The sequence below is a fragment of the Arachis ipaensis genome, chromosome B10 (genome assembly GCF_059453495.1).
Source record: "Arachis ipaensis isolate K30076 ecotype BB chromosome B10, ASM5945349v1, whole genome shotgun sequence".
Taxonomy (NCBI): domain Eukaryota; kingdom Viridiplantae; phylum Streptophyta; class Magnoliopsida; order Fabales; family Fabaceae; genus Arachis; species Arachis ipaensis.
In genome coordinates this window covers 143,172,371-143,200,117 of record NC_142435.1, presented here as the reverse complement: position 1 = coordinate 143,200,117, position 27,747 = coordinate 143,172,371, and the positions used below count along the sequence as shown (strand labels likewise).

Genomic DNA, 27,747 nt, shown 5'->3' with positions numbered 1-27,747 from the left:
GAATAAATTTGAAGGGAATGAACCTATTAGATAACATATGAGTATGATTACTAACATAGAAATAGAAGTATATATATTTAATGCAATTTTCATAGTAATTAATTTAAAAAATTACTTTATTGTCTATTGGTTCGATTGATGCGATTTCTTGCTCATCTTTCCATGCACTCCAGAGACTTTGGAATCCTTCTTCCTGTAATTGATATTTGTTAATATATTTCTAGTATATATATCTAGTATGTCTCAGTTAATCATAATTAGTACGTACCTGTTGCATAAAACAGATGTTCAAGTTCGATGTCTTTATCTCCTGGCATATATTGATGAGCTCCTTTGAAATCAAATTGTCTATTAAAAAAATATAAGTCGTTAGTCGTCAATAAATTGAAGTTTGTAAACAAAAATATCTAAATCTCTGAAAGAGATTTAAATATTAAAATGATATGAAGACTGAATTGTATCAAGAAGTAACTATACACAGATTTACTAAGAACATAAATTACCTGTGGTGAAGGTAACAATATTTCTTTGAAAACTACATTTCTGATAAATTCTCCACTTCTTCCATCTATTTTTCCTTCTTTGACTAAAATTTTTGTAGTTGACTGAGAAATACTTCGAGACAGAGCAACATATAATTGACCATGGCTAAATACATGTTTAGGGAGATAGATCCCTACTTTAGGAATGGTCTGTCCTTGTGATTTATTTATTGTTATTGCAAAACTCAACCTTACAGAAAATTGCTTCCGGATAAGTATAAAAGGCAGTCCTGAATTTTCTGTTGTTTTGTGTTTTATCCGAGGCAAGAAAGCTCTTCTTCCACAGTGATGACCGGTTAAAATTTATACGTCCAACATGTTTTGAAAAGTTCCATGACATAGTAACCTTGTACCATTGCATAAGCCGGCCTTAGGGTCTATGTTTCTCAATAACATCAAAAGTGCGCCTTTTTTTACCTTCAACACATGAGGTGGCAACCCGCCTGTAGAAACTGAGTTAAGGTATTCTTGTTGATATAAATTATTAGCATCTCCTTCTACCTCATCAAATGAGACTAAATTTCGTTCTTCTCCTGGAAACTGGTTGATAATTATATCATTAAGCTGTTGCACATCATGATTTCTGGCGTCAATATTGTCCTTTCTACCATGTAAGAAGCGTCCCACCCATGAGATTGTAAGTTTGGAAATATTTCTTCTATTAACTTGTGCAACGATGTTTCACCCTCCCACGGAATTGTCATATTTGCTTGTATCCGTACAAAGTCTTCATGTATGGTGGGCTCAATTCCATCACCAATGCGCATTAGATACTCAGCAAAAACATGATCATTAGAAGATCGCATATTTTGTCTCAAATGGAGAATTTTAGTGGAAGCCCATAAATGAGACTTAACTATAGAAGCTAAAATCATTTGTGACTTACTACCTTTCGGTACGACAGGTAGTACTTGGCGAAAATCTCCTCCCATCACCATCACTTTTCCTCCAAATGGCATATCGTTTGCTAATATATCTCTTAGAGTGCGGTCTAATGATTGCACCGATTCTTTATTTGCCATAGGTGCTTCATCCCAGATGATTGCCATTGTTTGTCTAATCAACTTTGCAAGATCTGATTGTTTGCTTATGTTGCAAATGGATGATGGTTCTGCATTAATTGAGATCTTAAACCTAGAATGAGCTGTTCGACCCCCAGGCAATAATGTTGCGGCTATTCTTGACGATGCAGTTACCAAGACAATATGACCCTTATTTCTCAATTCTGCAATTATAGCCCTGTAAAGAAATATTTTGCCTGATCTTCCTGGCCCATCAACAAAGAACACTCCACTTTCTCTTCGATCAATTATATTCATAATGCACTTGAAAGATTTAGATTGGTCATTGTTCAATCTTGCTACGGAACACAGGTCTTCCCGAGGTACTTCGACAGACAGTTCTTCTTGGATAACTCTGGGTATCGAGTTGTCATTGTCATTTTCATGAGTTAGAGCTGGCAAATCGTATTGTGTAATCTGTTTTCCGTGCTGAAGGAGTATATCATTTATATCCCTGAGTAGCCGATTTGTTAACACTAAGGCTGTTATGGTGCTGGTTGACGGATAATCATCCACCATATATGAAAAAAATTCATCCCATAAGCTTCTTACATCTGTAGGCTCACAAAATATTAAGATGGTTGCAAACAACCTTCGTAAAGCACATGGCAATCGTAAAACAGAAGCCTCAACCAAACACTCACGGATGCTACTGTCACTCTCTAACAATCCTCGGTGTTGAGCAGATTGCTTGAAGGACGAATATTGGACCACATTCACTGTTAGCAAGTCATCCCAACTGATTGGTCCTCTGACATTAGATAACAGAATACCCAAATAGAATTTTTCTCCTTCTGAAGGTGATACAGTATAAATTCGACCGATGGATCTCCTCTGTGTCTTGCGCCGACGCCATTTTTTTTCCTTGTTGTGCCAAGTGTAATACTCTGGAATTTTCCTGTACAAAAGATGCCTAGATTGTTGGTTCTCCTCACGATTCAGGGCAAAGAACTTAGTGAGCATTATTCTAGAGAAATAATCATCATTAAGTATTTCAGGAATGGTTTGGTGATCATAGAAGCTCACTTGATGTTGATTTGGCAAATGAATTTGTAACCTTTCCACTGATGGATACATTCAGTAAAGGTTAAATTTAAATATTCTCCAACATGCCTCTGGAGCAGCAATCCATCTTGCATCAACAAACTGTTGGACCTCGTCAACATTAGAACCGTTGTGAACTTCCATTGCAACCCGGTCTGGACCATTGTAGCAATATTTGTAGAGATACTTTATACTCTTGATGCTACTACATATCTCAACATTAATATGGCAATCATACTTTAGTAGTAGCCAAGGGTTGTACGGAACTACCCATCTATTGTCAACCGTGACATTTTGGTTAATCTGTACTGGAGTGTCGAATCGTCGCCTATATTGCGGATATGAGTCGTCACCTCTTCGTGTTTCTGCTGCGAACTCTTTTGGGTAGTTGCGTTTACATTGGCCATTTTTCATGCAGGGTGAAGATTGATCAAGTGTACCGCAAGGACCATGAATCATATGTTTTAGCACTGCATCATGTAGGTATGGTTCTACTTCTTTAGATGGTATCTCTGCACGTACCAAACTATCATAATGCTCCGGGTCAATTAACTGATCATTGTTTTCTAAGATTAGCAACATATGTACATGTGGCAACCCTCTTTTTTGAAACTCAGTGACATAAATATAGCTCTTCACCTTTCCCAAGATACCCTTAGTAATTACATCCTCTTTTAGCTGTTCAAATTTGGCTCGAAAAATTCTTGTTGTTAGATCTGGACGATCTTGTGGAGTTTGAACTGGGTTGAGTTCTGAAGTTATTTCAGTCCAAGATGGATTGCATGTCATTGTGAGAAAAATATCTGGCTTGCTGTAACACCCTCACTACCAGAATGTCACGCTTCCGGCTGCGCCACTCTGATAGCAAGAAGTATTACGACTACTTTATATACTTAATATTAAAATAGGAGCCTGTGACTCAACACTGTATCGCTGATTTCTTTGAAAATCGGAAAAAAATACTTTATCTTAAGAAAAATACAAGCAGGCATAGATTCACATTCAAGACTCCTTACATAATAATTCATAATATAATATACATATAAAACATACAACTCTTATCCCTCTTAATAAACTTGTAATAATAAAGACGAGGGAAAAAAAATAATCTAAGTAATACAACATATAAACCAAATGCAATATAACTCTTCTTAATGCTTCTTCATCTGGTTCCTGAAAAGGTAAAGCTGTAGGGGGTGAGAACCTAACCACACGGTCTCACCACGAAGTTTCAAAGTTGTCATAAGAAGATATTTAATAAGAAAACTGTTTTCAAGCTTAGTGATTATCATTATTTTATGAATCTTTTAAAACCAATAGGAAACCGTTCAAAACTTTTTCAAATAAATAAAGTTTAATCTTTCAGAAGTCCGAAACCTTTCCTTTCTTATAAAATAAATCTCAATCAGAAACCAACCACGCAATCAAACAACACAGTCATTAATTCAGCACCAAAGTTCATTCTCAAATATAGCACGCTAGGACAAACACAGGCAAGACAGACAAGGAAAGCACAAGTATGTAGCAGTTACAACAAATAGTTCAAGTAGCAATTAATAACAGTTTAGCAATTAGGCAAACCAAAACAGGTTCAAACCCAAGCAAAGCATACAAATGCATATGATGCATGCCTATCCTATGGCTGATGAGGCTCATCTGTCGGTTATCCAGCCAACCCGACAAGTCTGAATTGTCCTTAAACTGTCCCCCGACGTGCATCCCCAAGAGTCTATGCCTAGCTTTTTCTCAAATAATCAATATTGCTCAATGGGGGTAACATTCCCGGAAATTTATATAGTGCCTGGTCACACTTACGTCGTAGGGTCAACAGAGTATCGTGTTTTCAACCTGGTACACGTGGTGGCAAGCCACGGCACTTAATCCAGGGAACCTCGTATCTCAGATATTTCAAATTCATAAGCCATATAAACCATTCATTCATCATTCATCAATATCTAAGCCATTTTCAATATCATCATCATTCATCAATCCATATCCCATTTCCAAATTCATTCAAAAATCATATTTCAAATCAATTATCATCATCCTTCTTTCCATTAATCAACAATCTCAATTCAAAACATAATTCTTTCTTTTCTAAATAAATCAATCTTAAATAAATAACGTTTAAGAACTAAATCTTTTTAAACAATTACTTCAAACAAAACTTCCAATTTTATAAAATTTTGGCAGCATCTCCTCTAAAACTCGGATTCTGCCACCCTTTTTGGGTCCCAACCAAACCAAACTAAACACCTGTTAATTAGTCAAATCATTCCCAATAACAATTTTCACAACAACCACACTCAACACAAGGAAATTGCAAAATCCAGAATCCAACCAACCAGTCCTATAAATCGCAATCTAAATCAATATCATTCAATAGCATTAATCAATAATTAAGAACTCTCGGTTTTCTCAAACAGTTTCAAACCAAACCGTTCCTCAAATCCTGTTCGAACCATTTCCAAAATAGTAAATTATTCTCAATAAACAAACCGTTTTCAAATATCAGGTCCTTTCCAAATTTGTTTTAAAATCAAATTCCGATATCAAATCGAGTTCAATATCAAATCAAATTTCAATACTAAACCTTTCCTAAAATAGAATCATTTCCAAAGTTAAACTAAATGCCATTATTAAATATCTTCAAATAACTCTAGAAAAACTACTTTAACAACATCAGTCAACTAATCAGAATATTCAACTTTCTCAATCGATCAATCAATCAATACAACTAATAACCTCATTCATCCAAAATAACTCAATTCAATTCATAAGACTTACGAAATCACCAAAAATGTATTTTACGCATTAATATTGATTTATAACAACTCTAAAAAGTAAACAAGTTTAAGAAAAGCGCCCCTACCTCGACTCGCTGAATTCAAGAATCAAAGGCGACAAACCCACTTATTCCAAATTAACAGCAACAGCAGCAATGGCATTAGAATCAGCAGTAGTAACAGCAGCAACATCAAATTTGATGGAATCAAATGCAGAAACAACTCTAAAAATTCAAGGTAATACCGAAAATAAAATGGAATTAAAATCGTAACAAACAGATAAACGAGCCAAGGCAGTTCAGAGTATAAAAGTGAAACAGAGTCAGGAGACAGGCTAGACCTAGGGCAGTGACACTGAACTTGAATTGGGGCAAGTCAACAGCATCGGTAGCAACGGTAGAACTGGCAGTAGTAATTCCAGTCACCCCAGCAGCGACGATTCTTTCAGAGCATCAACCATCACAGTCCACAGTTGCAGCAGCTTAATCCTAAAACATCAACGTCTTAAACTTCTCAATCAACGGATAGCATGACAATAGCAGTGGGGGTTCAGAAACAAAAATGACTTACAGTAATTAAGGAAAACAAGAAAATGAAGCGTAGCAGTAGTAGCGCGGTGACAGCAACAGCAACAGGGAAAATGGTCTCCTTCCCCACCTCAGCTCGTGGCTCCGGCAGTGGCGATGGCGGAGAGAGCAGCAGCGGCAGAAACCCCCGCAACGCCTTCTCTCTCTCCTCGCGTTGTTCTATCTCTCTCTATCTTTGCATCGGATTCTTCTTGAGGCTCGATAGCAGCTCGCAGCGCCGGTTCGACGGCAACGACTCCACAGCGGTCCGACAGCGATGGTGATGATGAGGTGCAGCGAAGCTGGTGGCGCATGGCGCGACGGCGGTGGCGACGTTCCTCACTCGCGCGAGCTTCCCCTGCTCCGTGACACACTCTCCTCACTCCTCCTTCATCGGCGACGACGGTAGCGCGACGAGCGGCAGTGACTCGCCGGCACGCTCTCCCCCTTTCTCCTCCCTCCTGATTCGCACCCTCTCCTCTCTTTCTTTCTTTCTGTGGATTTTTGGCTGCTGCTAAGTGTCGTGTTAGTGAGTTTGATTTTGGAAGAAAAGGAAAGGGGTATGGCGGCTGAAGGGATTGGGGTAATTAGGGTTGGGACAAAAATGAAATTAATAATTTTAGGTAAATTGAAATTTGGTAAATTTTAATAAAATTAAAGTATATTGTATAAATTTGAAATCTAATTTAACCTCTTAAAATTACTTTAAAAATACTACTTAATTATTAATTTACTAATCAGTTTTTAATCAAATATTCTAATTTTTAATTAGAAATAATATAATTTAATTAATTTTTTTTTTAAATTTATGGGTCTTACATCCTACCCACCTTATAAAAATTTTCGTCTTCGAAAATTGATACAAAATAAAAGAGATTTTCATATTACTCCTCTTGAACTTATTTAAAGAAAAGGCGAAAAGTTCTCAATATATATACATATAGTTTCAAATACCAGGATTTTCATATAAAAATATGAAGGGTAAAAGTATGATGTGAAACAAGGTTACAAGATAGGCTTGATGCACAAAATGATATGTTTCAAACATGTGATAGTAAAATAAGGCGATAAAAGGTTATAAAATAGGTTAGGATTAAAACAACGTGCTTAACGTTCGCATTTGATCTCACACCAACTTCAGAGAGTCAATTATTCAAACTTTAACTTAACTTATTCCCTCCATCCTCAATCGTACTTCATCGAACAACTCATCTGAAGGTTTTCAACCACATCAAACACTTTGCAAATCTTAATGGTCACAAACCCAACATCAACAAAATCCTTTCACATGAAATAAGGTTCCACAACTCCCTGCAACATCGTACATTTACAAATTTCACCTTTTACGTCCACCAAACGTACCCTAAAGAATTAATGTGTCGTTTACTAAGTCCAATAGGTACACAAGATATCAAAACTAATCTCGAGTATACTCAGAAGGATAACAGACCTTAGAAAAGAAGGAAAAGTAATAAGGACCGTGTTCGCGAGAATTTGAAAGAATTGTTGAAATCACAAGTAGACAAGGATAAATAAGTAATGAAGAATGTTGGAAAAAGGATCAATTGATAACTTTAAGGGTAACTCTTGAGTCGAAGGGATTGGATAGGATCAATAAGTTGAAAAACAACACAGTATTTTAAAACGAATTCAAGCTAAATCAAGAAATATGAGGTTTACAGAAGAAGAATATCCAAACCAAAAACAAAGTTTATAGAACTCAAGAGTATGGTTTAAAAATAGTTTCGAATGCATTGTTCGTAAAGAATGGAAAACTTAAGGAGAAATCATTTCATGTTCTGAAAGAGAAAATGGGTAACAAACATCCTTCAAAAGATTAATAAAAGCGTAAATGTGGCATTATTTCAATATAAATTCAAATGAAAATAGATTACACAAACTTTGTAAATGGAAAGATTAATTTGGCTAAGAGCTAAATTGTATTTTCTCTTTTTCAAGCATGTATAAAAACTACAATCTTGTTGGAAAAAAAACTTGACATAAAGTTTTACTCATAAAAGAAAAGATGATGCATTACAATCGAACAGGTTTAAATCATATACAGGAATTTTCAGAATATAAAGTAAAGGAGTGTAGGCTGAATTGAAAGCGATTTTATTAAAACTTTAATAGACGGTTATATCGCCCCGAAACAAGTTCAAATCACATCAAAGAGAGGCACTGCTCAAGTAAGACAATTCAAAGTCAGGGACAACTTTGCATAAGAATAAATCAAAACCTGTTTAAAAATGTTTAAAACAAAACTCCAATAATATACTTGAAGTCACAACTTTATAAGGATGTTCAATAATATTAAGATGCGCTAAAAAGGAACTCAATAACTTAAAAAGTTGATTCAAAACTTAAATTTCTTCAAAAGAATTCAAAACTTCTTCAAAATGGTTCAAACTACCAACAAATAAGAATGGTCAAAAGTCATGAAGTATGCCGGAAGGAAGAATCAAAATGCAATTAGGAAAAAAATTTAATTTCAAAGGACTCCAATAGAAACCATAGAGGAAAACAGGGCAATTGTTTACAAAATTTAAGAAAATTATCAAAAACGTAAATATTACGTCATGCTAAAACAAATTCAAGTCGAATTAGATTATGCAAGATTTGTGAAATGAAAATTAGTTAGACTAAGGATAAAATTTTTCATCGAAAACTTTGAAAGACTTTTTAGATAATTAAATAAGAATTGCATAAAAACATAAGCTAGGAAATAAAGTTGTAATCCTAAGAAAGAATTTTGAATTTAAGAACTTTGATAGGAAGAATCAAAAGGAAGAACGATACTTTTATTTAAACCGGATTTTGAGCTGAGGGGAAAAGAAGACTAAAAATCAATGGTAGCGTTTACAAAGAATGGATAATCTAAAGAAGGAATGAATTCATTTTCTCAAAAGAAATACAAAAAGTTTAAATAAGGTATTACATCAAAACAATCGTAGTTAAAATAAAATATGCAAAGTTTGTAAAATAAAATTTAATTGGGCTATGAATAAAATTTTATTTTATTATTATTATTATTATTATTTTTTTTTTTTTTTGAGAATCTTGAAAGATACTCGGATGTAAAATTACATAAGAATACGTTTAAAAACTATGATAAGGTTGAAAATAAATCAAATTGTAGTTAATAAAGGAAATTCAAAGTAGAAATTGTTTTCTATAGAAGAATAGGTGAAGCTTTACAGATAAACAGATTTAAACCATATAAAGAAATTTTAGAATCCATGTAGGAAAGTATATGCTAAATTTAATAGTAATCTTATCCAAAAATTTGAAGGATGATTGGGAAACACAATTAAGTAAGAAAAAGATCAATTCAAAACTTTTCCAATCCAAAATGAGCTCAGATTACGTCAAGGAGATACATAGATTACGTAGAGAAATTCAAGGTCAGGATTTTATGATGCTGAGAATTTGGAAGATAATCAAGAATATGGTAAGTTTAAGGTATACATTAGACATGAAGCAAAAGTATCAATTTACAAAGTTAGCTTAGTTCGAATCATAATTTTCAAGGTTCAAATCGCTCAAGATTTAAAGATCATACATTATGCTAAAACAAGTTCAAGATCAGATCAATGAGCACAGGATTCTTGAAGAAGAATATAATCAATGGTAAAGACAGATGTTTTTAAAAGACTCAAAACAAATTCTTAAGAATATAATCAAATAAGATTATGGACGAATAATGAAATACGGTTGGAGAATGATCAATCATGGTTCAAGAAAGGAATCCGAATCAAAGAACTTCAATGAGGATAGTAAATAAAAAAAAGAAACGATATGCCAACCTAAGCGACGTAAACAAGAATCATAAATCGAAACCAAGCACGAAAAGCGAACCCTAGCATCCGCGAACCACGTGACTCGCATTAACCATTACATATCAATTCCTTTTCGCCTATAATAACCTATTAACTTTTCCGTTCACATAAGCCATCAACATTAAGTTGGCCAGACTTAACATCAACAGATATGCAACAATAAGCTAACAATGTTAATTAATAGGCAGTCATGTGCTTAAAATTCTAGTTCTCGTTATTCAAACAAGACCTACTACATGACAGACTCTGAGTATGCAATTGAAGCATAATCAGTCCATTCCCAAGGCTCTATAGGAAAGACCGCTCTGATACCATAATGTAACACCCTCACTACCAGAATGTCACGCTTCCGGCTGCGCCACTCTGATAGCAAGAAGTATTATGACTACTTTATATACTTAATATTAAAATAAGAGCCTGTGACTCAACACTGTATCGCTGATTTCTTTGAAAATCGGAAAAAATACTTTATCTTAAGAAAAATACAAGCAGGCATAAATTCACATACAAGACTCCTTACATAATAATTCATAATATAATATACATATAAAACATACAACTCCTATCCCTCTTAATAAACTTGTAATAATAAAGACGAGGGAAAAAAATAATCTAAGTAATACAACATATAAACCAAACGCAATATAACTCTTCTTAATGCTTCTTCATCTGGTTCCTGAAAAGGTAAAGCTGTAGGGGGTGAGAACCTAACCACACGGTCTCACCACGAAGTTTCAAAATTGTCATAAGAAGATATTTAATAAGAAAACTGTTTTCAAGCTTAGTGATTATCATTGCCTTATGAATCTTTTAAAACCAATAGGAAACCGTTCAAAACTTTTTCAAATAAACAATGTTTAATCTTTCAGAAGTCCGAAACCTTTCCTTTCTTATAAAAAAAATCTCAATCAGAAACCAACCACGCAATCAAACAACACAGTCATTAATTCAGCATCAAAGTTCATTCTCAAATATAGCACGCTAGGACAAACACAGGCAAGACAGACAAGGAAAGCACAAGTAGGTAGCAGTTACAACAAATAGTTCAAGTAGCAATTAATAACAGTTTAGCAATTAGGCAAACCAAAACAAGTTCAAACCCAAGCAAAGCATACAAATGCATATGATGCATGCCTGTCCTATGGCTGATGAGGCTCATCTGTCGGTTATCCAGCGAACCCGACAAGTCTGAATTGTCCTTAGACTGTCCCCCGATGTGCATCCCCAAGAGTCTATGCATAGCTTTTTCTCAAATAATCAATATTGCTCAATGGGGGTAACATTCCCGGGAATTTATATAGTGCCCGGTCACACTTACGTCGTAGGGTCAACAGAGTATCGAGTTTTCAACCTAGTACACGTGGTGGAAAGCCACGACACTTAATCCAGGGAACCTCGTATCTCAGATATTTCAAATTCATAAGCCATATAAACCATTCATTCATCATTCATCAATATCTAAGCCATTTTCAATATCATCATCATTCATCAATCCATATCCCATTTCCAAATTCATTCAAAAATCATATTTCAAATCAATCCTCATCATCCTTCTTTCCATTAATCAACAATCTCAATCCAAAACATAATTCTTTCTTTTCTAAATAAATCAATCTTAAATAAATAACGTTTAAGAACTAAATCTTTTTAAACAATTACTTCAAACAAAACTTCCAATTTTATAAAATTTTGGCAGCATCTCCTCTAAAACTCGGATTCTGCCACCCTTTTTGGGTCCCAACCAAACCAAACCAAACACCTGTTAATTAGTCAAATCACTCCCAATAACAATTTTCACAACAACCACACTCAACACAAGGAAATTGCAAAATCCATAATCCAACCAACCAGTCCTATAAATTGCAATCTAAATCAATATCATTCAATAGCATTAATCAATAATTAAGAACTCTCGGTTTTCTCAAACAGTTTCAAACCAAACCGTTCCTCAAATCCTGTTCGAACCATTTCCAAAATAGTAAATTATTCTCAATAAACAAACCATTTTCAAATATCAGGTCCTTTCCAAATTTGTTTTAAAATCAAATTCCAATATCAAATCGAGTTTAATATCAAATCAAATTTCAATACTAAACCTTTCCTAAAATAGAATCATTTCCAAAGTTAAACTAAATGTCATTATTAAATATCTTCAAATAACTCTAGAAAAACTACTTTAACAACATCAGTCAACTAATCAGAATATTCAACTTTCTCAATCGATCAATCAATCAGTACAACTAATAACCTCATTCATCCAAAACAACTCAATTCAATTCATAAGACTTACGAAATCACCAAAAATGTATTTTACGCATTAATATCGATTTATAACAACTCTGAAAAGTAAAAAAGTTTAAGAAAAGCGCCCCTACCTCGACTAGCTGAATTCAAGAATCAAAGGCGACAAACCCACTTATTCCAAATTAACAGCAACAGCAGCAATGGCATTAGAATCAGCAGTAGTAACAGCAGCAACATCAAATTTGATGGAATCAAACGCAGAAACAACTCTAAAAATTCAAGGCAATACCGAAAATAAAATGGAATTAAAATCGTAACAAACAGATAAACGAGACCAATGCAGTTCAGAGTATAAAAGTGAAACAGAGTTAGGAGACAGGCTAGACCTAGGGCAGTGACACTGAACTTGAATTGGGGCAAGTCAACAGCATCGGTAGCAACGGTAGAACTGGCAATAGTAATTCCAGTCACCCCAACAGCGACGATTCTTTCAGAGCATCAACCATCACAGTCCACAGTTGCAGCGGCTTAATCCTAAAACATCAACGTCTTAAACTTCTCAATCAACGGATAGCATGACAATAGCAGTGGGGGTTCAGAAACAAAAATGACTTACGGTAATTAAGGAAAACAAGAAAACGAAGCGTAGTAGTAGTAGCGCGGTGACTGCAACAGCAACAGGGAAAATGGTCTCCTTCCCCACCTCATCTCGTGGCTCCGGCGGCAGCGATAGCAGAGAGAGCAGCGGCGACAGAAACCCCCGCAACGCCTTCTCTCTCTCCTCGCGTTGTTCTGTCTTTCTCTCTCTCTTCGCATCGGATTCTGCTTGAGGCTCGATAGCAGCTCGCAGCGCCGGTTCAACGGCAACAACTCCACGGCGGTCCGACGGCGATGGTGATGACAAAGTGCAGCGAAGCTGGCGGTGCACGGCGCGACGGCGGTGGCGACGTTCCTCACTCACGCGAGCTTCCCCTGCTCCGTGACACACTCTCCTCACTCCTCCTTCATCGGCGACGACGGCAGCGCGACGAGCGGCAGTGACTCGCCGGCACGCTCTCCCCCTTTCTCCTCCCTCCTGATTCGCACCCTCTCCTCTCTTTCTTTCTTTCTGTGGATTTTTGGCTGCTGCTAAGTGTCGTGTTGGTAAGTTTGATTTTGGAAGAAAAGGAAAGGGGTATGGCGGCTGAAGGGAGCGGGGTAATTAGGGTTGGGACAAAAATGAAATTAATAATTTTAGGTAAATTGAAATTTGGTAAATTTTAATAAAATTAAAGTATATTGTATAAATTTAAAATCTAATTTAACCTCTTAAAATTACTTTAAAAATACTACTTAATTATCAATTTACTAATCAGTTTTTAATCAAATATTCTAATTTATAATTAGAAATAATATAATTAATTAATTTTTTTTGAAATTTATGGGTCTTACACTTGCCCTCGTTAAGAACAATCGCCATTCCATCTTCATATCGTTGGGTCATGTCACGACGGCTACCAATGAACGACAATGGTAATATTGTTCTTTTTCTTCCAACATTTTCTGAAGACAAATATATAGAGAAATATTATTAGTTTTAGTAATTATTTTGGGTAATTCTTAATGATTTTCGAAGTAGCAATTAGATACAACAATATTTACCTGCATTGGTTTCTCCTGTATGCAAAGCATCTTGTTAACCTTGGTATAATTCAGCCCGTAATTTCTTCTGTCTAGTTTGAACCCATCTTAACTTTCCGATTTCAATTTTCACATAGTTATCAACAACATATTGTTGTAGTAGTCGCCCTGCTTGCAATATGGTGGAATGATCATCGGGGCGGATCTACAAATTTTTAAGAATTTGCAAAAAAGATTAGATACATTGATCAATTTTTTGGCAGAATTTTATTGAAGTCTATACTGCGTAGGAAATGGGGATTGGTACATGGAGCATATAACTATTATATGTTCGGCATGATACTTTACCGACACTTTGACTTCGAGTATTGATATCCCATCCATGAGTTCCAAATGAAAAAAGAAGAAGATATTGTAGTGGATCGTAATAGCCAACGAATTCCTGAATCCTTCGTAGGCTACCAGCATGAGTTTGCACCTTAATATCTCGCCCACGAATCATTGTTTCAACGTCATCACCAACAATTATAGCTGCTACCTGTGACGCAGTTGGAAGACTATATTGTGGCTGATTAGCAGGTCGTTCTCTAATGACCAAACTACACTCATGTACATCTGACCGTTGTGCAAGCTGGCGAAACACATGGAGAAAAGGATTATACCGGTGTAGCAATTGTTGTAACTTGAAAACCAATGTTTCATGTAGTTGTGTGTTCTCCAGCATCCTATTTTGCAACTCGTGCTCAGTATCATATATGTACAGTTGCAAAAATCGTGGCCGCATGCCCTGATCCGGATAAAATCCCCTATATTGTGATATATTGAGCCTTGAGCACGAAATGTATATATACCTCGACCTGTTATAGCCAGTTGTTCGTCTATGTGCACACCACACGAAGTGAAGGAAAATACATGATTGTATCCACGAATGTTTTCTAAAATGGTTTCCTTCTGCAAAGGGGTCCAGGAAGATTTCAAGCAATTCCTGAGGAGTATTTACTTGGGGAAGAGAAACTTTCCCCCCATTACAGTACATCTCGAACGTCTCATGGTGAAATAGACGTGCGCTACAGTAATGACATGTCCTTGGGATTGGTAGCGGAGTTCGAATTATTGTTGCATCCTCTTGAAAATTTTGAGCACAATTATGGGATACTTGAACATTTTGTCTAATTTCTGTACTCGTTTTAAATTAACATATATTTGGTTACATTCATAATGAAAATCAGAAAATGATGAATTTTGTAACAACTAAAAATAGTTCTTTGTTGATTATAAATACAAAGAATTACTTCCATTATAGTGATCATCATAAAAAAAAGATAAGTAACTATCAAATAATTAAGTGATGTTTCAATCATTTTTTTTAACTTTGTTACACTGTATAATATTGTGATGTTGTTTGACTTTATTTTTTTAAATTTTGTCATTCAGATGTATTTAACAACAATAATTATAAAATATTTTATTTTATTCTTTCTAAAGATGTTTTTTATTCGTTAAGTAAATGTTTTTATTCTGTTAATTATAAAAAAATATTATTTATTGTGTAGCAAAATAGTTTTATTCTTTTTTTAATAAAATCATTTTGTTTAAAACCTTTTATTCGAAACTGTTATAACCAAATTAAAATCACATACGATTTATAACAACATTATATTATTTTAAATGTTTATTATTTCCTTGTTCCATTATATGTTTTTGTTTATATGGTAACACTATGTTTGTTATGGATTATTTTTTTTAGATTAAATAGTCAATACAATATAGTTTGAGTCTGAAATAAATAATTTTTTTAAAAAAATGTTATCTTTATATATCATAAATTTTTTTTTTGTATAAAGTTCTCTGTAAGTTGTCTTATAACATTTTTTAGTTAATTATCTTATATAGGGTATGACGATTTTTGTTTTTGTCCAAATTTTTTAGTTTGTATGTTTTGTTTCATGTTTTTTAAATGTTTAGATATTACTGGTCGAAATAATATAATACATGACGATAATATTGGTTCATATTTTATTTGTTCTATTACTTCTAATAATTTTTATTTTGTATGCTTTCGCCTAGAGTTATCATTTTAATTTTTATTATTTATTGTATTTCTTAAAATATATTTTATGTAATTATTTTATGTTGTCATATTTGTGTGAATTATAATAAAATGATTCAACAAAATATAAAATTTTTTAAATTAATTATTTTTTGTTTTTGCTAAAGTTTACATTTTTTTTCATTTTGATTGGCAAATAAATATTTTAAGTATTATGTTGGTTTTTATAAATTTTTTTGTGTATAGATTTTAAATTTTTTTTTGTTAGGCACGGGCACTCTTTTTTTATAATTGGTTCTTGTAATGATCTTAAATAATTAATTTTTTTAATATTTTATTTAATTTTTTTATTTTGTCATGTTTGTGTGAATTATAACAAAATGATTCAACAAAATATAAATTTTTTTAAATTACCTATTTTTTTTGTTTTCGCTAAAGTTTACATATTTTTTATTTTAATTGGCAAATAAATATTTTAAGTATTTTATTGGTTTTTATAAATTTTGTGTATAGATTTTAATTTTTTTTGATTAGGCACTGACACTTTTTTTTTATAATTGGTTCTGGTAATAATCTTAAATAAATAATTTTTTTAACATCAATTATGCTCACACTTAATGTTTAATATGAATACATTAATATGCTAACATATAAGGATAAAATAATAATTTTTTTATAAATTTATTTACCTATTAAAATTATGTCACAATACTAAATATATAAAGAAAAAAAGTACAATACTAACCAGTTATATTTTCTTCACGTCTACTGTTTTGATCAGATCTATTTCCATGAATTTCTGATATTATGTAAAAAGAACACATTAACAAAATTATAAAATTATTCATTAAATTAAGTCTGTACAGTATCAGTGGTAATTGAGAGGTTACTTTATATAAGAAACAAATCATATAAAATTAAATTGATTGGAAGTAATAGAATACATAGAATACCCATTAATATCATAATAATTATCCAAAGTTTGATAGGAAGTTTGAGTTCCTGTAAAAAGTTATCATTTGAAAAATAATTCAAGTGTAACCGTATAATAAATTTATTAAGTGAAAAAATTATCATTTATTTTTTACATTGTTATATATATGTATTAAAAATATTTTAACCTTTTTCGTGTATTAAATAAAATGTTTAAAAGAATTGTAGAATATTAAAAAAGATATGAAATGTAAAATTCTATTAGATATTAATTGGACCACTATTATTATGAGTATCTGAATAATAGCAATCATATTATCGGAACGACAATAATGTATTTTAAATGATTATATTTTACAGTGTATAATTTTTCTTTAGAAATAAATAATCCGTGAATATAAAAATTATGTTGAACTGGTAGCATAATAATTATATTAAAAATAGTAAATTTATCAATTTAAATTTATATAGTGAAGAAATTAATACTTCTGATATATCTATTTTTGATAAGGAAAAGTATAAAAAAAATATCGAAATACTAATTATTTTTGTTATACAGTAAAAAAATTTAAGTAACAATTATATTATTAAACACATATATCTAATATAATTTTTTTTATAATGATACAGCGTGAGAACATTTTATTTATTCTTATAATAATATTATATTATATAGGTCAATAATAATAGAAGGTTTATTGAATCAAAATTTATGAAAAAATAAATTACTATTAAGTAGATAAATATAAATATACAGGAGTTCTATCCATATTTATTATCATTTGGTCTATTACTTGAATCAGTTTCGCTTTTATTATGAGTTTCTAAATATTTAAAAAATTTATTATTAACATGAAAATAATGTATGTTGAGAATTTAAGAGTACATTCGGTAGATAAACTACAGATAAATAGTACTAAGAATACATTAACATAGAAATGTTGTAGAAATATTCAAATTAAATGGCAATCTAAATTGTAGAAAAAAAGTTAAAAAAATATACCAGAATTATTTACTAAGTTTTTTTGTTACAGAGTCAGAAAATTTAATATCAAATATATTATTAAACACTGAACATATATATTTTTCTTATAATAATACAGTTATAAAAATTTTATATTTGTATAATATTATATTAAAAATTATTAAACTATTTAATAATTGAGATTATATAATTATGTAAAGTACATTAAGACAATATAATGATATCTATAATAATATTATTTAGGCCAATAAGAAAATATTTATTGAATCAAATTTAAGGAAAAATAAATTATTATTATTAATTAAATAAATATAAATATATAGGATTCCTACCCATATTTGGACTGTTTGGGAACGATAATAATATATTTTAAATGATTATATTTAACAATGTATAATTTTTCTTTAGAGATAAGTAATTTGTGAATATAAAAATTATATTAAACTGGTAGCATAATAATTATATTAAAATAGTAAATTTATCAATTTAAATTTATGTAGTGAAGAAATTGTCACTTCTGATATATCTATTTTTTAAAAGAAAAATATGAAAAAATATCGAAATTATCAACTAATTTTTTTGTTATACAGCGAAAAAATTTAAGTTACAATTATATTATTAAACACATATCTAATATAATTTTTTTATAATGATACGGCGCGAGAACATTTTATTTATTCTTATAATAATATTATTTAGGACAATAATGGAAGATTTATTGAATCAAAATTTATGAAAAAATAAATTACTATTAATTAAAAAAATATACAGGAGTCCTACCCATATTTATTACCATTCGGTCTATTACTTGAATCAGTTTTGCTTTTTTTATGAGTATCTAAATATTTAAAAAATTTATTATTAATATATAAATAATGTATGCTGAGAATTTAAGAGTATATTCGGTAGATAAATTATAAATAAATAGTACTAAGAGTACAGTAACATAGAGATATTATAGAAATAATTTAAATTAAATGACAAACTAAATTATAGAAAAAAGTTAAAAAAAAATATACCAAAATTATCTATTAAGTTTTTCTTTGTTAAAGAGTCAAAAAATTTAATAACAAATATATTATTAAACATTGAATATATATTTTTCTTATAATAATACAGTTATAAAAATTTTATATTTGTATGATATTATATTAAATAATTATTAAACTATTTAATAATAATTGAGATTATAATGATGTAAAGTACATTTAAGACAATATAATAATATCTATAATAATATTATTTAGGCCAATAATAAAAGATTTATTGAATCAAAAATTTAAGGAAAAATAAATTATTATTAATTAAATAAATATAAATATAAATATATAGGATTCTTACTCATATTTGGACCGTTTGGTATATTACTTGAACCAGCTCTGGTGTTATTGTGAGTATTTATATATGTAAAAAATTTATTATTAAGATGAAAATAATGTAATTTGATAATTTAAGGGTACACTCAAGAAATAAATTATACATAATTGGTACGTACTAAGAGTCCAGTAACATAGATATATCGTAAAAAATAATTCATATTAAATGATAAACTAACAACATAAATTTATTAATGGGAAGTATAACTTAGAGTACCTGATACAGAGTATTATTGTTGAGGGGTATATTTGTGATATGTTGTAATGGTGTTGTCATGTTAGTTGGTCCACTTGATGTATCGATTTGTTTTCCTCGTCTAATACTCTTTCTGTAATTGGCACACCTTCTGGCAAGGTGTTCCTGCCTCTGTTCTTCACTCATATTTTGTCTTTGTTGTCTAGCATAGTCTTGCCAAGTTCGTCGACCACTTCTACGTGAATCTTTTATTGGTATGTTGTCAACTGTAATTAATCAAAGAAACATATAAAAATAATTTTACACTTTTATTTAATGAAGAAAAATAAATTACAGTAGGTTTTTTATTATGGAGTAACTAGTGAAGTGAGAGAGATATGGAGTAACCAGTGAAGTGAGAGAGATTAAGAGGAGAAATTGGTATCCTATTAGTTATTACGAAAATGAAGTAGTAGAATTCTGTAACTGGAAGTAAGTTATTAAAAAGGATAAAAATGAAAAAAAAAATATTGGAAACTAAAATGGATTTTCTATTGTTTATATATTGTTATAGAAATGTGCATATTTTGTATGTCTTCTGTATGACAAATACAATACTTTATATAATTAAATATCAAATTCAGTACTCTAAATAATTAATTATTTAAAAAATTAGTATATGAATATTTTAAGAAACACTTGATAGGTATGATTCTCTTGCATGCATTATATACCAATTAAATAACTAAGCCAATATGCCAAACAAATAATATTGTAAAAGGCAAAATTAATAAATTTTCTTGTAATATAATTTATTTATCTTAGTTTAATTTAAAAATATTTATATACTCAAATTTTAAATACAATATTCTAAGTAATAAAGTATTTTAGAAAATAAAAAAAATTATCCCATTAAAAGCAATTTAAAAAGAAAAATATTAAAAAATATTTTTAAAAATTTTTCATCCCATCATTGTAGTTAAATACAAACATGTCAAAAAAATAAATAAAATGTACATATAAAATGTAAAGAAACTATTTTTTTGTCAAATCAAATTAATGGGAGAAAAAGACATAACGTTATTTGTCTACGTGAAAAATTGATAACAAATTAAAAATTTTAAAAATGGATTAAAAATATAGATTGAGTAAGTAAATTGAAAAAAAAAATTTATAACCGCAGTGGAGGAAGGCAAAGGAGGAGGATGGAGGCAATTCAACTGAGAATGTTAAAAAAAAGAGAAAAAAACATCAAAAGAAATACAACAATGATAAATTTTTTTAAGAAACTACAACAAAAATTCTAATAAAATAAGTAGAGTGAAGCTACAGAGTATACTGTACTCAGAACAAAATGGTACAATCTAAAACTAAGATAAAACTAAATAAAATTTAATTTAAATGAATATCACAAAATATAATAAAATTTACCAAAAATTACTTACCAATATGACATATATATAATTTAATTGAACACTTCTTCCATCATAAATTATTCTTTTGTTCTTTTCGTACATACTTCTAAAACCAACATTTATCATAGTCATAGTCTATTTTAGGAAGTTGTCTAAAGAGTTATTCAAAAAGGTGAAAATATTAGAGTTGAGCAAGAGAAGTAAAAAAAATTAAAGAAATGATAAAAAAATAGATTATTTAAATGGAGGATTGAGAAAGAAGTTACGTGTGAATTTTTTTTGTAACTGGTAGTGAAATGCATAACTGTAAAATTAGTTTTGGATTATGTTGGTACTTAACGGGTTAAAATAGAAAAGAAATTTGGACACCAAACTTGAGGTTTTCGCATTATATATTGTTATAGATACATTTTTGATTCATAATATATGATTTATGGTTATTAATTTTGTTATTGGGTGTTATATTATACAATTTAGTATGCATAATTCTTGTTAATCACTTAAACTCTAATTCTAACCCACAATTTAAAATTCTAATTTCTAAATTTTAAATTCTAAACTCGAATCCTAAATCCAAATTTTGAAAAATCTAAATTATTCACCTTCGACAATACATTATTAACTACAACTTCATTTATCAAATTCTTTTTAATCACTAATTATTTAAATTAAACACTCAAATTTTATTTATACAAAATAAAACTAATAACTGCTCATAATTATACGAGTACAAAAAATTTATACATACTTTCTTTTTAACTGTTTTTTTTTTTTTTTTTGTCATACAAACACACTCACTGACACAGACACACTAGTCTAACCACCATGGCTAGAATTTAAACTTGGGTGGCTTTAGTTTGAGACAAATACTTTTCCAACTACATCACATGTCTCAGCCGTTTTTTCCAACTCAAAATCTACTAAAAACATAGGTCAGATATTCTTTGACCTATTTAGTGTGTACCTCAAGCCTTTAAATATACACATGTTCACAAACTCTATTATATTTCGACGTCCAAAAAATAACAAATTAATTATACTTTTATAAAAATCATTTAACTCCGTCCAAAAACTTGAATCAGTCTAACCTTGCACCAAGAAAAAGCCCACCTATAAGCCCATTCATTACCCCACATTGATTACTCCTACTTTCTAACATTCACAAATTATTAACTTAACGTCTTAACCCATCACGTGAAACACTACAGAGTACTACAATACTACATCGAAGAATTCGCCACAATATAATTGGTAGCTTATTGTACGGGCAAAAAACCAGAATAAACCAAGGGAAGTTGAAAATTACTTAAATAAGCCAAACTGAAATTCGTTTATGCAATGAGCCAAACCCTATATTTATATAATTCGAATCAGTGTGGTTCGAACTCAATTCATTAGTAATTCGAACCAGAGTGGTTCGAATTATGAAGAGGGAAATTCATTCAAGTAAATCGAACCAGGGTGGTTCGAATTACTTGGGAGGAAAACGTATCACATAATTCGAACCACACTGGTTCGAATTATATAGGGAGAAGCTGCATCAAGTAATTCGAACCAGGCTGGTTCGAATTACACAAATTGAATTCGAACCAGTCCGGTTCGAATTAGTGGTAGACAGTGCAGTATATATATGGTTCTAAACGTGAGTTGCTCTCATAGAGGGTGTAATATGGCTAGTGAGGAGAGTTTTGGGGTTTTGGTTCACCATAGAGGATCCATTAAGAGAAAAACTCGCTCCGGTGTGAAGTTCACAGATAAGGATCCTCTCTGTATCGTCGTGAAACCAACGACGAGCTATGATTATCTTGTTAGATCTGTGCTGATGAAACTCGGTCTGGAAGGTGCGAAGCGAGTGAAGAAGTTTTTCTATCGCATTCCAATCACTGTCTTGCAGGATACGGTGAAGTATGATTGCTTCACGATTGGTAGTGATGAGGACCTGCAAGTCATGTTTCTATGTCGGAGGCAGTTTCCCGAGGTTAGGACACCAGAGTTGTTGGCAAAGTTGGTTGATGTGGTATCCAGCTCAGGGGGTTCGAACCGGAATGCCACCACTGAAGCAGCGGCAACCGGTTCGAGTTCAAGGCCTGCCGTTGCTTCTTCGTCCGTCCCTGTGTACGAGCCAGCGGTCGAACCAGTCGCCTCCCCGTCTTTTGCTGTTGATCTGAATGATGGAGTAGGCGACGTGGTAGGATCAGTTGATATTCTGCCGAACGCTTTACAGGGAGTTCCACCGGTTGGCGTCGGTGACGGAGTGTTGGGTGATGTAGAGGAGGACGACGTCGAGCCGGATATGATTGAGGATGACAGCGGCGACGAGGTTGGAGCGACTGAGCCTGCTTTGGTAGTCGGTGGTTCTAGTTCTGGCACACAGCAGTATCCACCACATTTTTCCTCTTTGGACCTAGATGCCATGAGGCAAGAGGGTGTTTCAGGGCACTCTGTTGGATTCGGAGCTAGAGATGCTGAAGGGACTGCTGGTTTGACAGAGTTCCAGGTTGGTCAGCAATTTCAGGATAAAGACGAGGCCCTGTTAAGTGTGAAGACTTACAGCATCCGGCGAGGGGTACAGTACAAGGTTGTGGAGTCTGATCATCGCCGTTATGTGGGCAAGTGTTCTGAGTTTGGGAATGGGTGCACATGGTTGATTCGACTGAGTCTGCGGAAGCGCAAGGGCATTTGGGAGGTCAAGCGGTACAATGGACCTCACACTTGTCTTGCGACCTCCATCTCGAGTGACCACAGGAGCTTGGATTATCATGTGATTTCCGCGTTCGTTATGCCAATGGTTAGGGCCGATGCATCCGTCAGCATCAAGGTGCTCCTAAATGCCACGGCAGCACACTTCGGGTTTAGGCCGACTTACAGGAGGGTCTGGATGGCGAAGCAGAAGGCAATTGCCCTCGTATATGGTGACTGGGATGAGTCATACAACGAGCTCCCCAGGTGGGTTTTGGGAGTCCAATTGACGATGCCGGGTACTGTTGCAATCCTACGGACGAGCCCCGTTCGAGTTAGTGGACAAGTAGACGAGTCTCAAGCTTTTTTTCACAGACTTTTCTGGACGTTTCCACCGCTCATCCAGGCATTTCGCCATTGCAAGCCTTTAGTTAGCATTGATGGGACCCATCTGTATGGGAAGTACGGGGGTACTTTGCTCATCGCGATTGCACAGGACGGGAACTCTAACATTCTACCCGTTGCATTCGCACTAGTAGAAGGTGAGAATGCAGAGTCTTGGTCATTCTTTCTCTCCCACCTTAGACAGCACGTGACACCGCAACCCGGTCTTCTGGTTATATCGGACAGGCATAACGGCATAAAGGCTGCGCTTGAGGGTCCGGACGGGGGTTGGTTACCTCCATCTGCATACCGTGGCCTCTGACCTCTGCGGATGAACGGCTCCTCATCCTCTATCTCATCTGCGTCCTCATGCGGGGTAGGCTGTGCGGGTGGCGTAAAATGGAGTGGTGCGGCAGACGGCCCGGCGACAGACTGTGATGCAGCGGTGTAAGCGGAATGTGGGGTACCTCCCAAAGCAAACTGGTCACCAACAGGAGTCGTAGCAGGCTCGTTCAAATCAACATCTAAGGGTGCCTGCGTGGCAGGGGTTTGAGGACGCCTCCTGCCCGGCTCGTCCTCCTGCATGATAGCCGAAATCTCCGCCAGAAACCGTGGACTGCCGAAGTCCGGATCGAGCGTATCTGCCCCAAGGAAGTCCTGCCACTGTGATCCGGGAATAACCCATGGAGTACCGTCCTGCTGAGGCTGGTCGTCGGTGGGTACTCCAACAAAGTAATGTCCAAAAGGACCGGACCCAAGTCCAGCGTCACTAGGCTCAGCCCCGTCACCCATCCCGGAGCCATACCACTCACCTCCGTGAACCCCATCCTGGGTACTACCACCAGCAACAGAGGCCGCCCCTGCACCATCCCCGCCCTCAGGCCCATGCTGATCATCGTCATCGTCCTGAGGGTCAGGTGCAGCGGCATGAACCGCAGCACGCCCTCTACCTCTGCCAGGATGATGTCGTCGTCGACCTCTAGCGGGGCCGGCCTCGTCGCCAGCCTCCATAGCACGCTCAAGCCAACCCCAGTCACGCTGGCTACGACGTGTGCCCACGCGAGCTCTCCTATCAACCCGCCTCCTATCCGGCACGTCGTCAGGCCGATCCATCTCAGGTACTTGCCCAGCTCCCCGCTGTGAGGCCTCAACAGGAATAGCAGCGGCTCTCGGATCGCCCAACTGCGGATCCGGAGACAAAAACCTCTTCCCGTGCTGACTCCACCAATCCAAGAACAGATGCGACGGACCAGGGTCAGCAACAACATCGAATCTCAGCACGCTCTCCATACGGTCCTCCCAATACTGATGCCACTTCTGCAAATGGGACGGGAACCATCGATCGCCGCCTCTGCCGTCCTTCGACATCAGAAAGTCGATGTTCAGGGCGGCCTGTGGACGGGGCTGCACCCCTCCAAACTGCGGAAGAACTCTGTCTACCTGATGCCACTCTATGACGGCAAAGTAGATAAGCGATGTAACAGACCGCCACAGCACCATATGCCGAGGCTCCAAAACCTCGGGATGCACGACCTGAAGTACGTCAGGGCTACTGTACGGCATCCAGATAAACTGCACGCAGAACGATACAATGTCAGGGCAACTCGTGATGCCAACTCGTAAATTGTGGTTAAATAAAAAAACTTATTAAGTTACATACTGACCTCTCTATCCTGCAACCGGTCTATCCATAGCCTCCACGTCTGAACTCTAGGACCCTTCTCGCTACTGGAAGGGATGTAACCTGACCACCTGCAACATGCACATGTGTTACCGCTACTTATATGTGTGCTTAGGGTATCCAATAGTAAATTGAAATAGACAAAGATTAGGGAAGTACCTCGAGGCCAGTGGCCAGCTGAACGTCTCAAATCCTGCAGGCCTAAATCGAGGAAATCGCCAGAAAATCCATGACTGAAGTAGCTGAAGTAGGCCCGCTAGCTTGATAACATTTCTGTTCGCCACACGGCACATGCACCGGTACAACCATGCCAGTGCTGCAGAACCCCAGCTGTAGGTCCCCATCTCCTCCAGCCTAGCTACAAATGGAAGCCATCTGATGTGAACGCGGTTACCCGACTTGTCCGCAAAAAGCTGCGTGCCCAACAACATCATGATGTACGCACGGGCATAACGACGCACAGTATCCTCATCAGCTCCCTCCGGGCACTCACCAAACGTCTCCTGAAACCAGCTGCAGTTGACCGCGTACTTCTGAACCTGGCTAGGAGGAGGTACCACTCCAAACAACTCCTCGAACCAAACCCAGGCTGGACGGCCACCCTCAATGTATATATGGAACTCTGATAGGCAGCCGCTGACGTAACGCCCGTCCACTGGCAAACCCAGCTGGTATGCCACGTCCTGCAGTGTGATAGTGCACTCTCCGAACGGCATATGAAACGTGTGAGTCTCCGGACGCCATCGCTCAACAAACGCACTCACAAGGGCCTCGTCCAACCGGAACCATCTATCGTTCAACCTTGCAAGATGGTAAAGACCAGCCATCTGCAGGTACGGAACGTATCTGTCATCCAGGACCATGCCCTGCTGCCGCCGCATGCTCCTGATGCATCGCTGAGGCTGCGGAAGAAATGAACCGCATTCTTAGAACCAGCTTAATTACCGGTGACAAACATAATCAACACGATAATTGATAAACCAAAAAATCTTACTATGTATAGCCGCTTAAAAATACCAAGAACGAGAACCATTTGCATAAGAAACTTAAATTAGAAACCCCCATAGGCTACTGACATGAAAGATCTAACATTATAAAACCACAACTAAACCGCCTACATAAACCACTACTAGAAACCACTAACGTAAACCGTTAACGTAAACCGCTTACATAAACCACATACATAAACCAGTAACATAATCCACTAACATAAACCACTAACATAAACCACTAAGATAAACCACCAACATAAACCACTAACAAAAACCACTAACGTAAACCGTTAACGTAAACCGCTTACATAAACCACATACATAAACCACATACATAAACCACTAACATAAACCACTAACATAAACCACTAACATAAACCACTAACATAAACCACCAACATAAACCGCTAACAAAAACCACAAACGTAAACCGTTAACGTAAACCGCTTACATAAACCACATACCTAAACCACTAAGATAAACCACTAACATAAACCACTAAGATAAACCACTAAGATAAACCACCAACATAAATCACTTACAAAAACCACTAACATAAACCATTTACAGAAATCACTAACATAAACCACTAAAATAAACCACCAACTAAACCAATATCTTACTCGCATGCCAAACCACAAATTCACATGTACCGGTAAAACAAAGTTATTTCCGTACTAACCTCTTCGTTGATGACCCCAGCTATATGGGCGACTCCGTCCAAGCGATATAACCGCGCCGGATCGTCTCCCATGAGCAGAATATTGCGTTCAGGTCTTTCGCGGAGAGAATCTGGGTCGTTTTCTCTGAGATTTGGTGGGGCAGGGGAAGGTGAGAATGGTTCGAATGAGGCTGATTCGAACTCCTTATATAGCCCATTCCCTAGTAATTCGAACCAGGGTGGTTCGAATTACTAACAACCTTGCTTAAGCGTAATTCGAACCAGGGTGGTTCGAATTACATGAAGAACACATTTCCCCCTAATTCGAACTGGAGTGGTTCGAATTACTTGCATAGATAGTTCGAACCAGTCTGGTTCGATTTACATTCAATTTTTTCTTCGAAATTCGAACTGGTCTGGTTCGAATTATTTGAGGATGAAGTTCGAACTACCCTGGTTCGAATTACATAAAAATATGATCTGGCTCATTGCTGTATCGATTTTCATTTTGGCTCATATAGGTAAATTTGGATTGATGTTGGCTTATTATAGTGTTTTGCCCTGATTGTATTGTATTTTGTTAGTTTTGGCACTATTAAACTAAGGAGTTTTTAAAGATTTTAAATATTATTGTTATCGTACATTGCCGTCGTCTACTTTATAAAATTATTGTGCATTGCCATTTGCCGCCCTCTACAATAAAAAAGGGATCAA

The 27,747-nt window shown here is 34.6% G+C and overlaps 1 protein-coding gene and 1 pseudogene across 1 annotated transcript; both read right to left on the bottom strand.

Moving 5' to 3' along the window:
• Window positions 1–247: 247 nt before the first annotated feature.
• LOC107621367 (uncharacterized) lies at window positions 248–3,436 on the bottom strand (annotated as a pseudogene).
• Window positions 3,437–23,684: 20,248 nt separating this feature from the next.
• LOC148581978 (uncharacterized) lies at window positions 23,685–27,126 on the bottom strand. The gene is made up of 5 exons (XM_088494774.1): window positions 27,055–27,126; window positions 25,540–26,282; window positions 25,364–25,451; window positions 23,896–25,271; window positions 23,685–23,766 (listed from the first exon to the last, which is right to left on the bottom strand). The coding sequence occupies exons 1-5, from the start codon at window positions 27,124–27,126 to the stop codon at window positions 23,685–23,687; spliced, it is 2,361 nt and encodes a 786-aa protein (XP_088350900.1).
• Window positions 27,127–27,747: the final 621 nt, after the last annotated feature.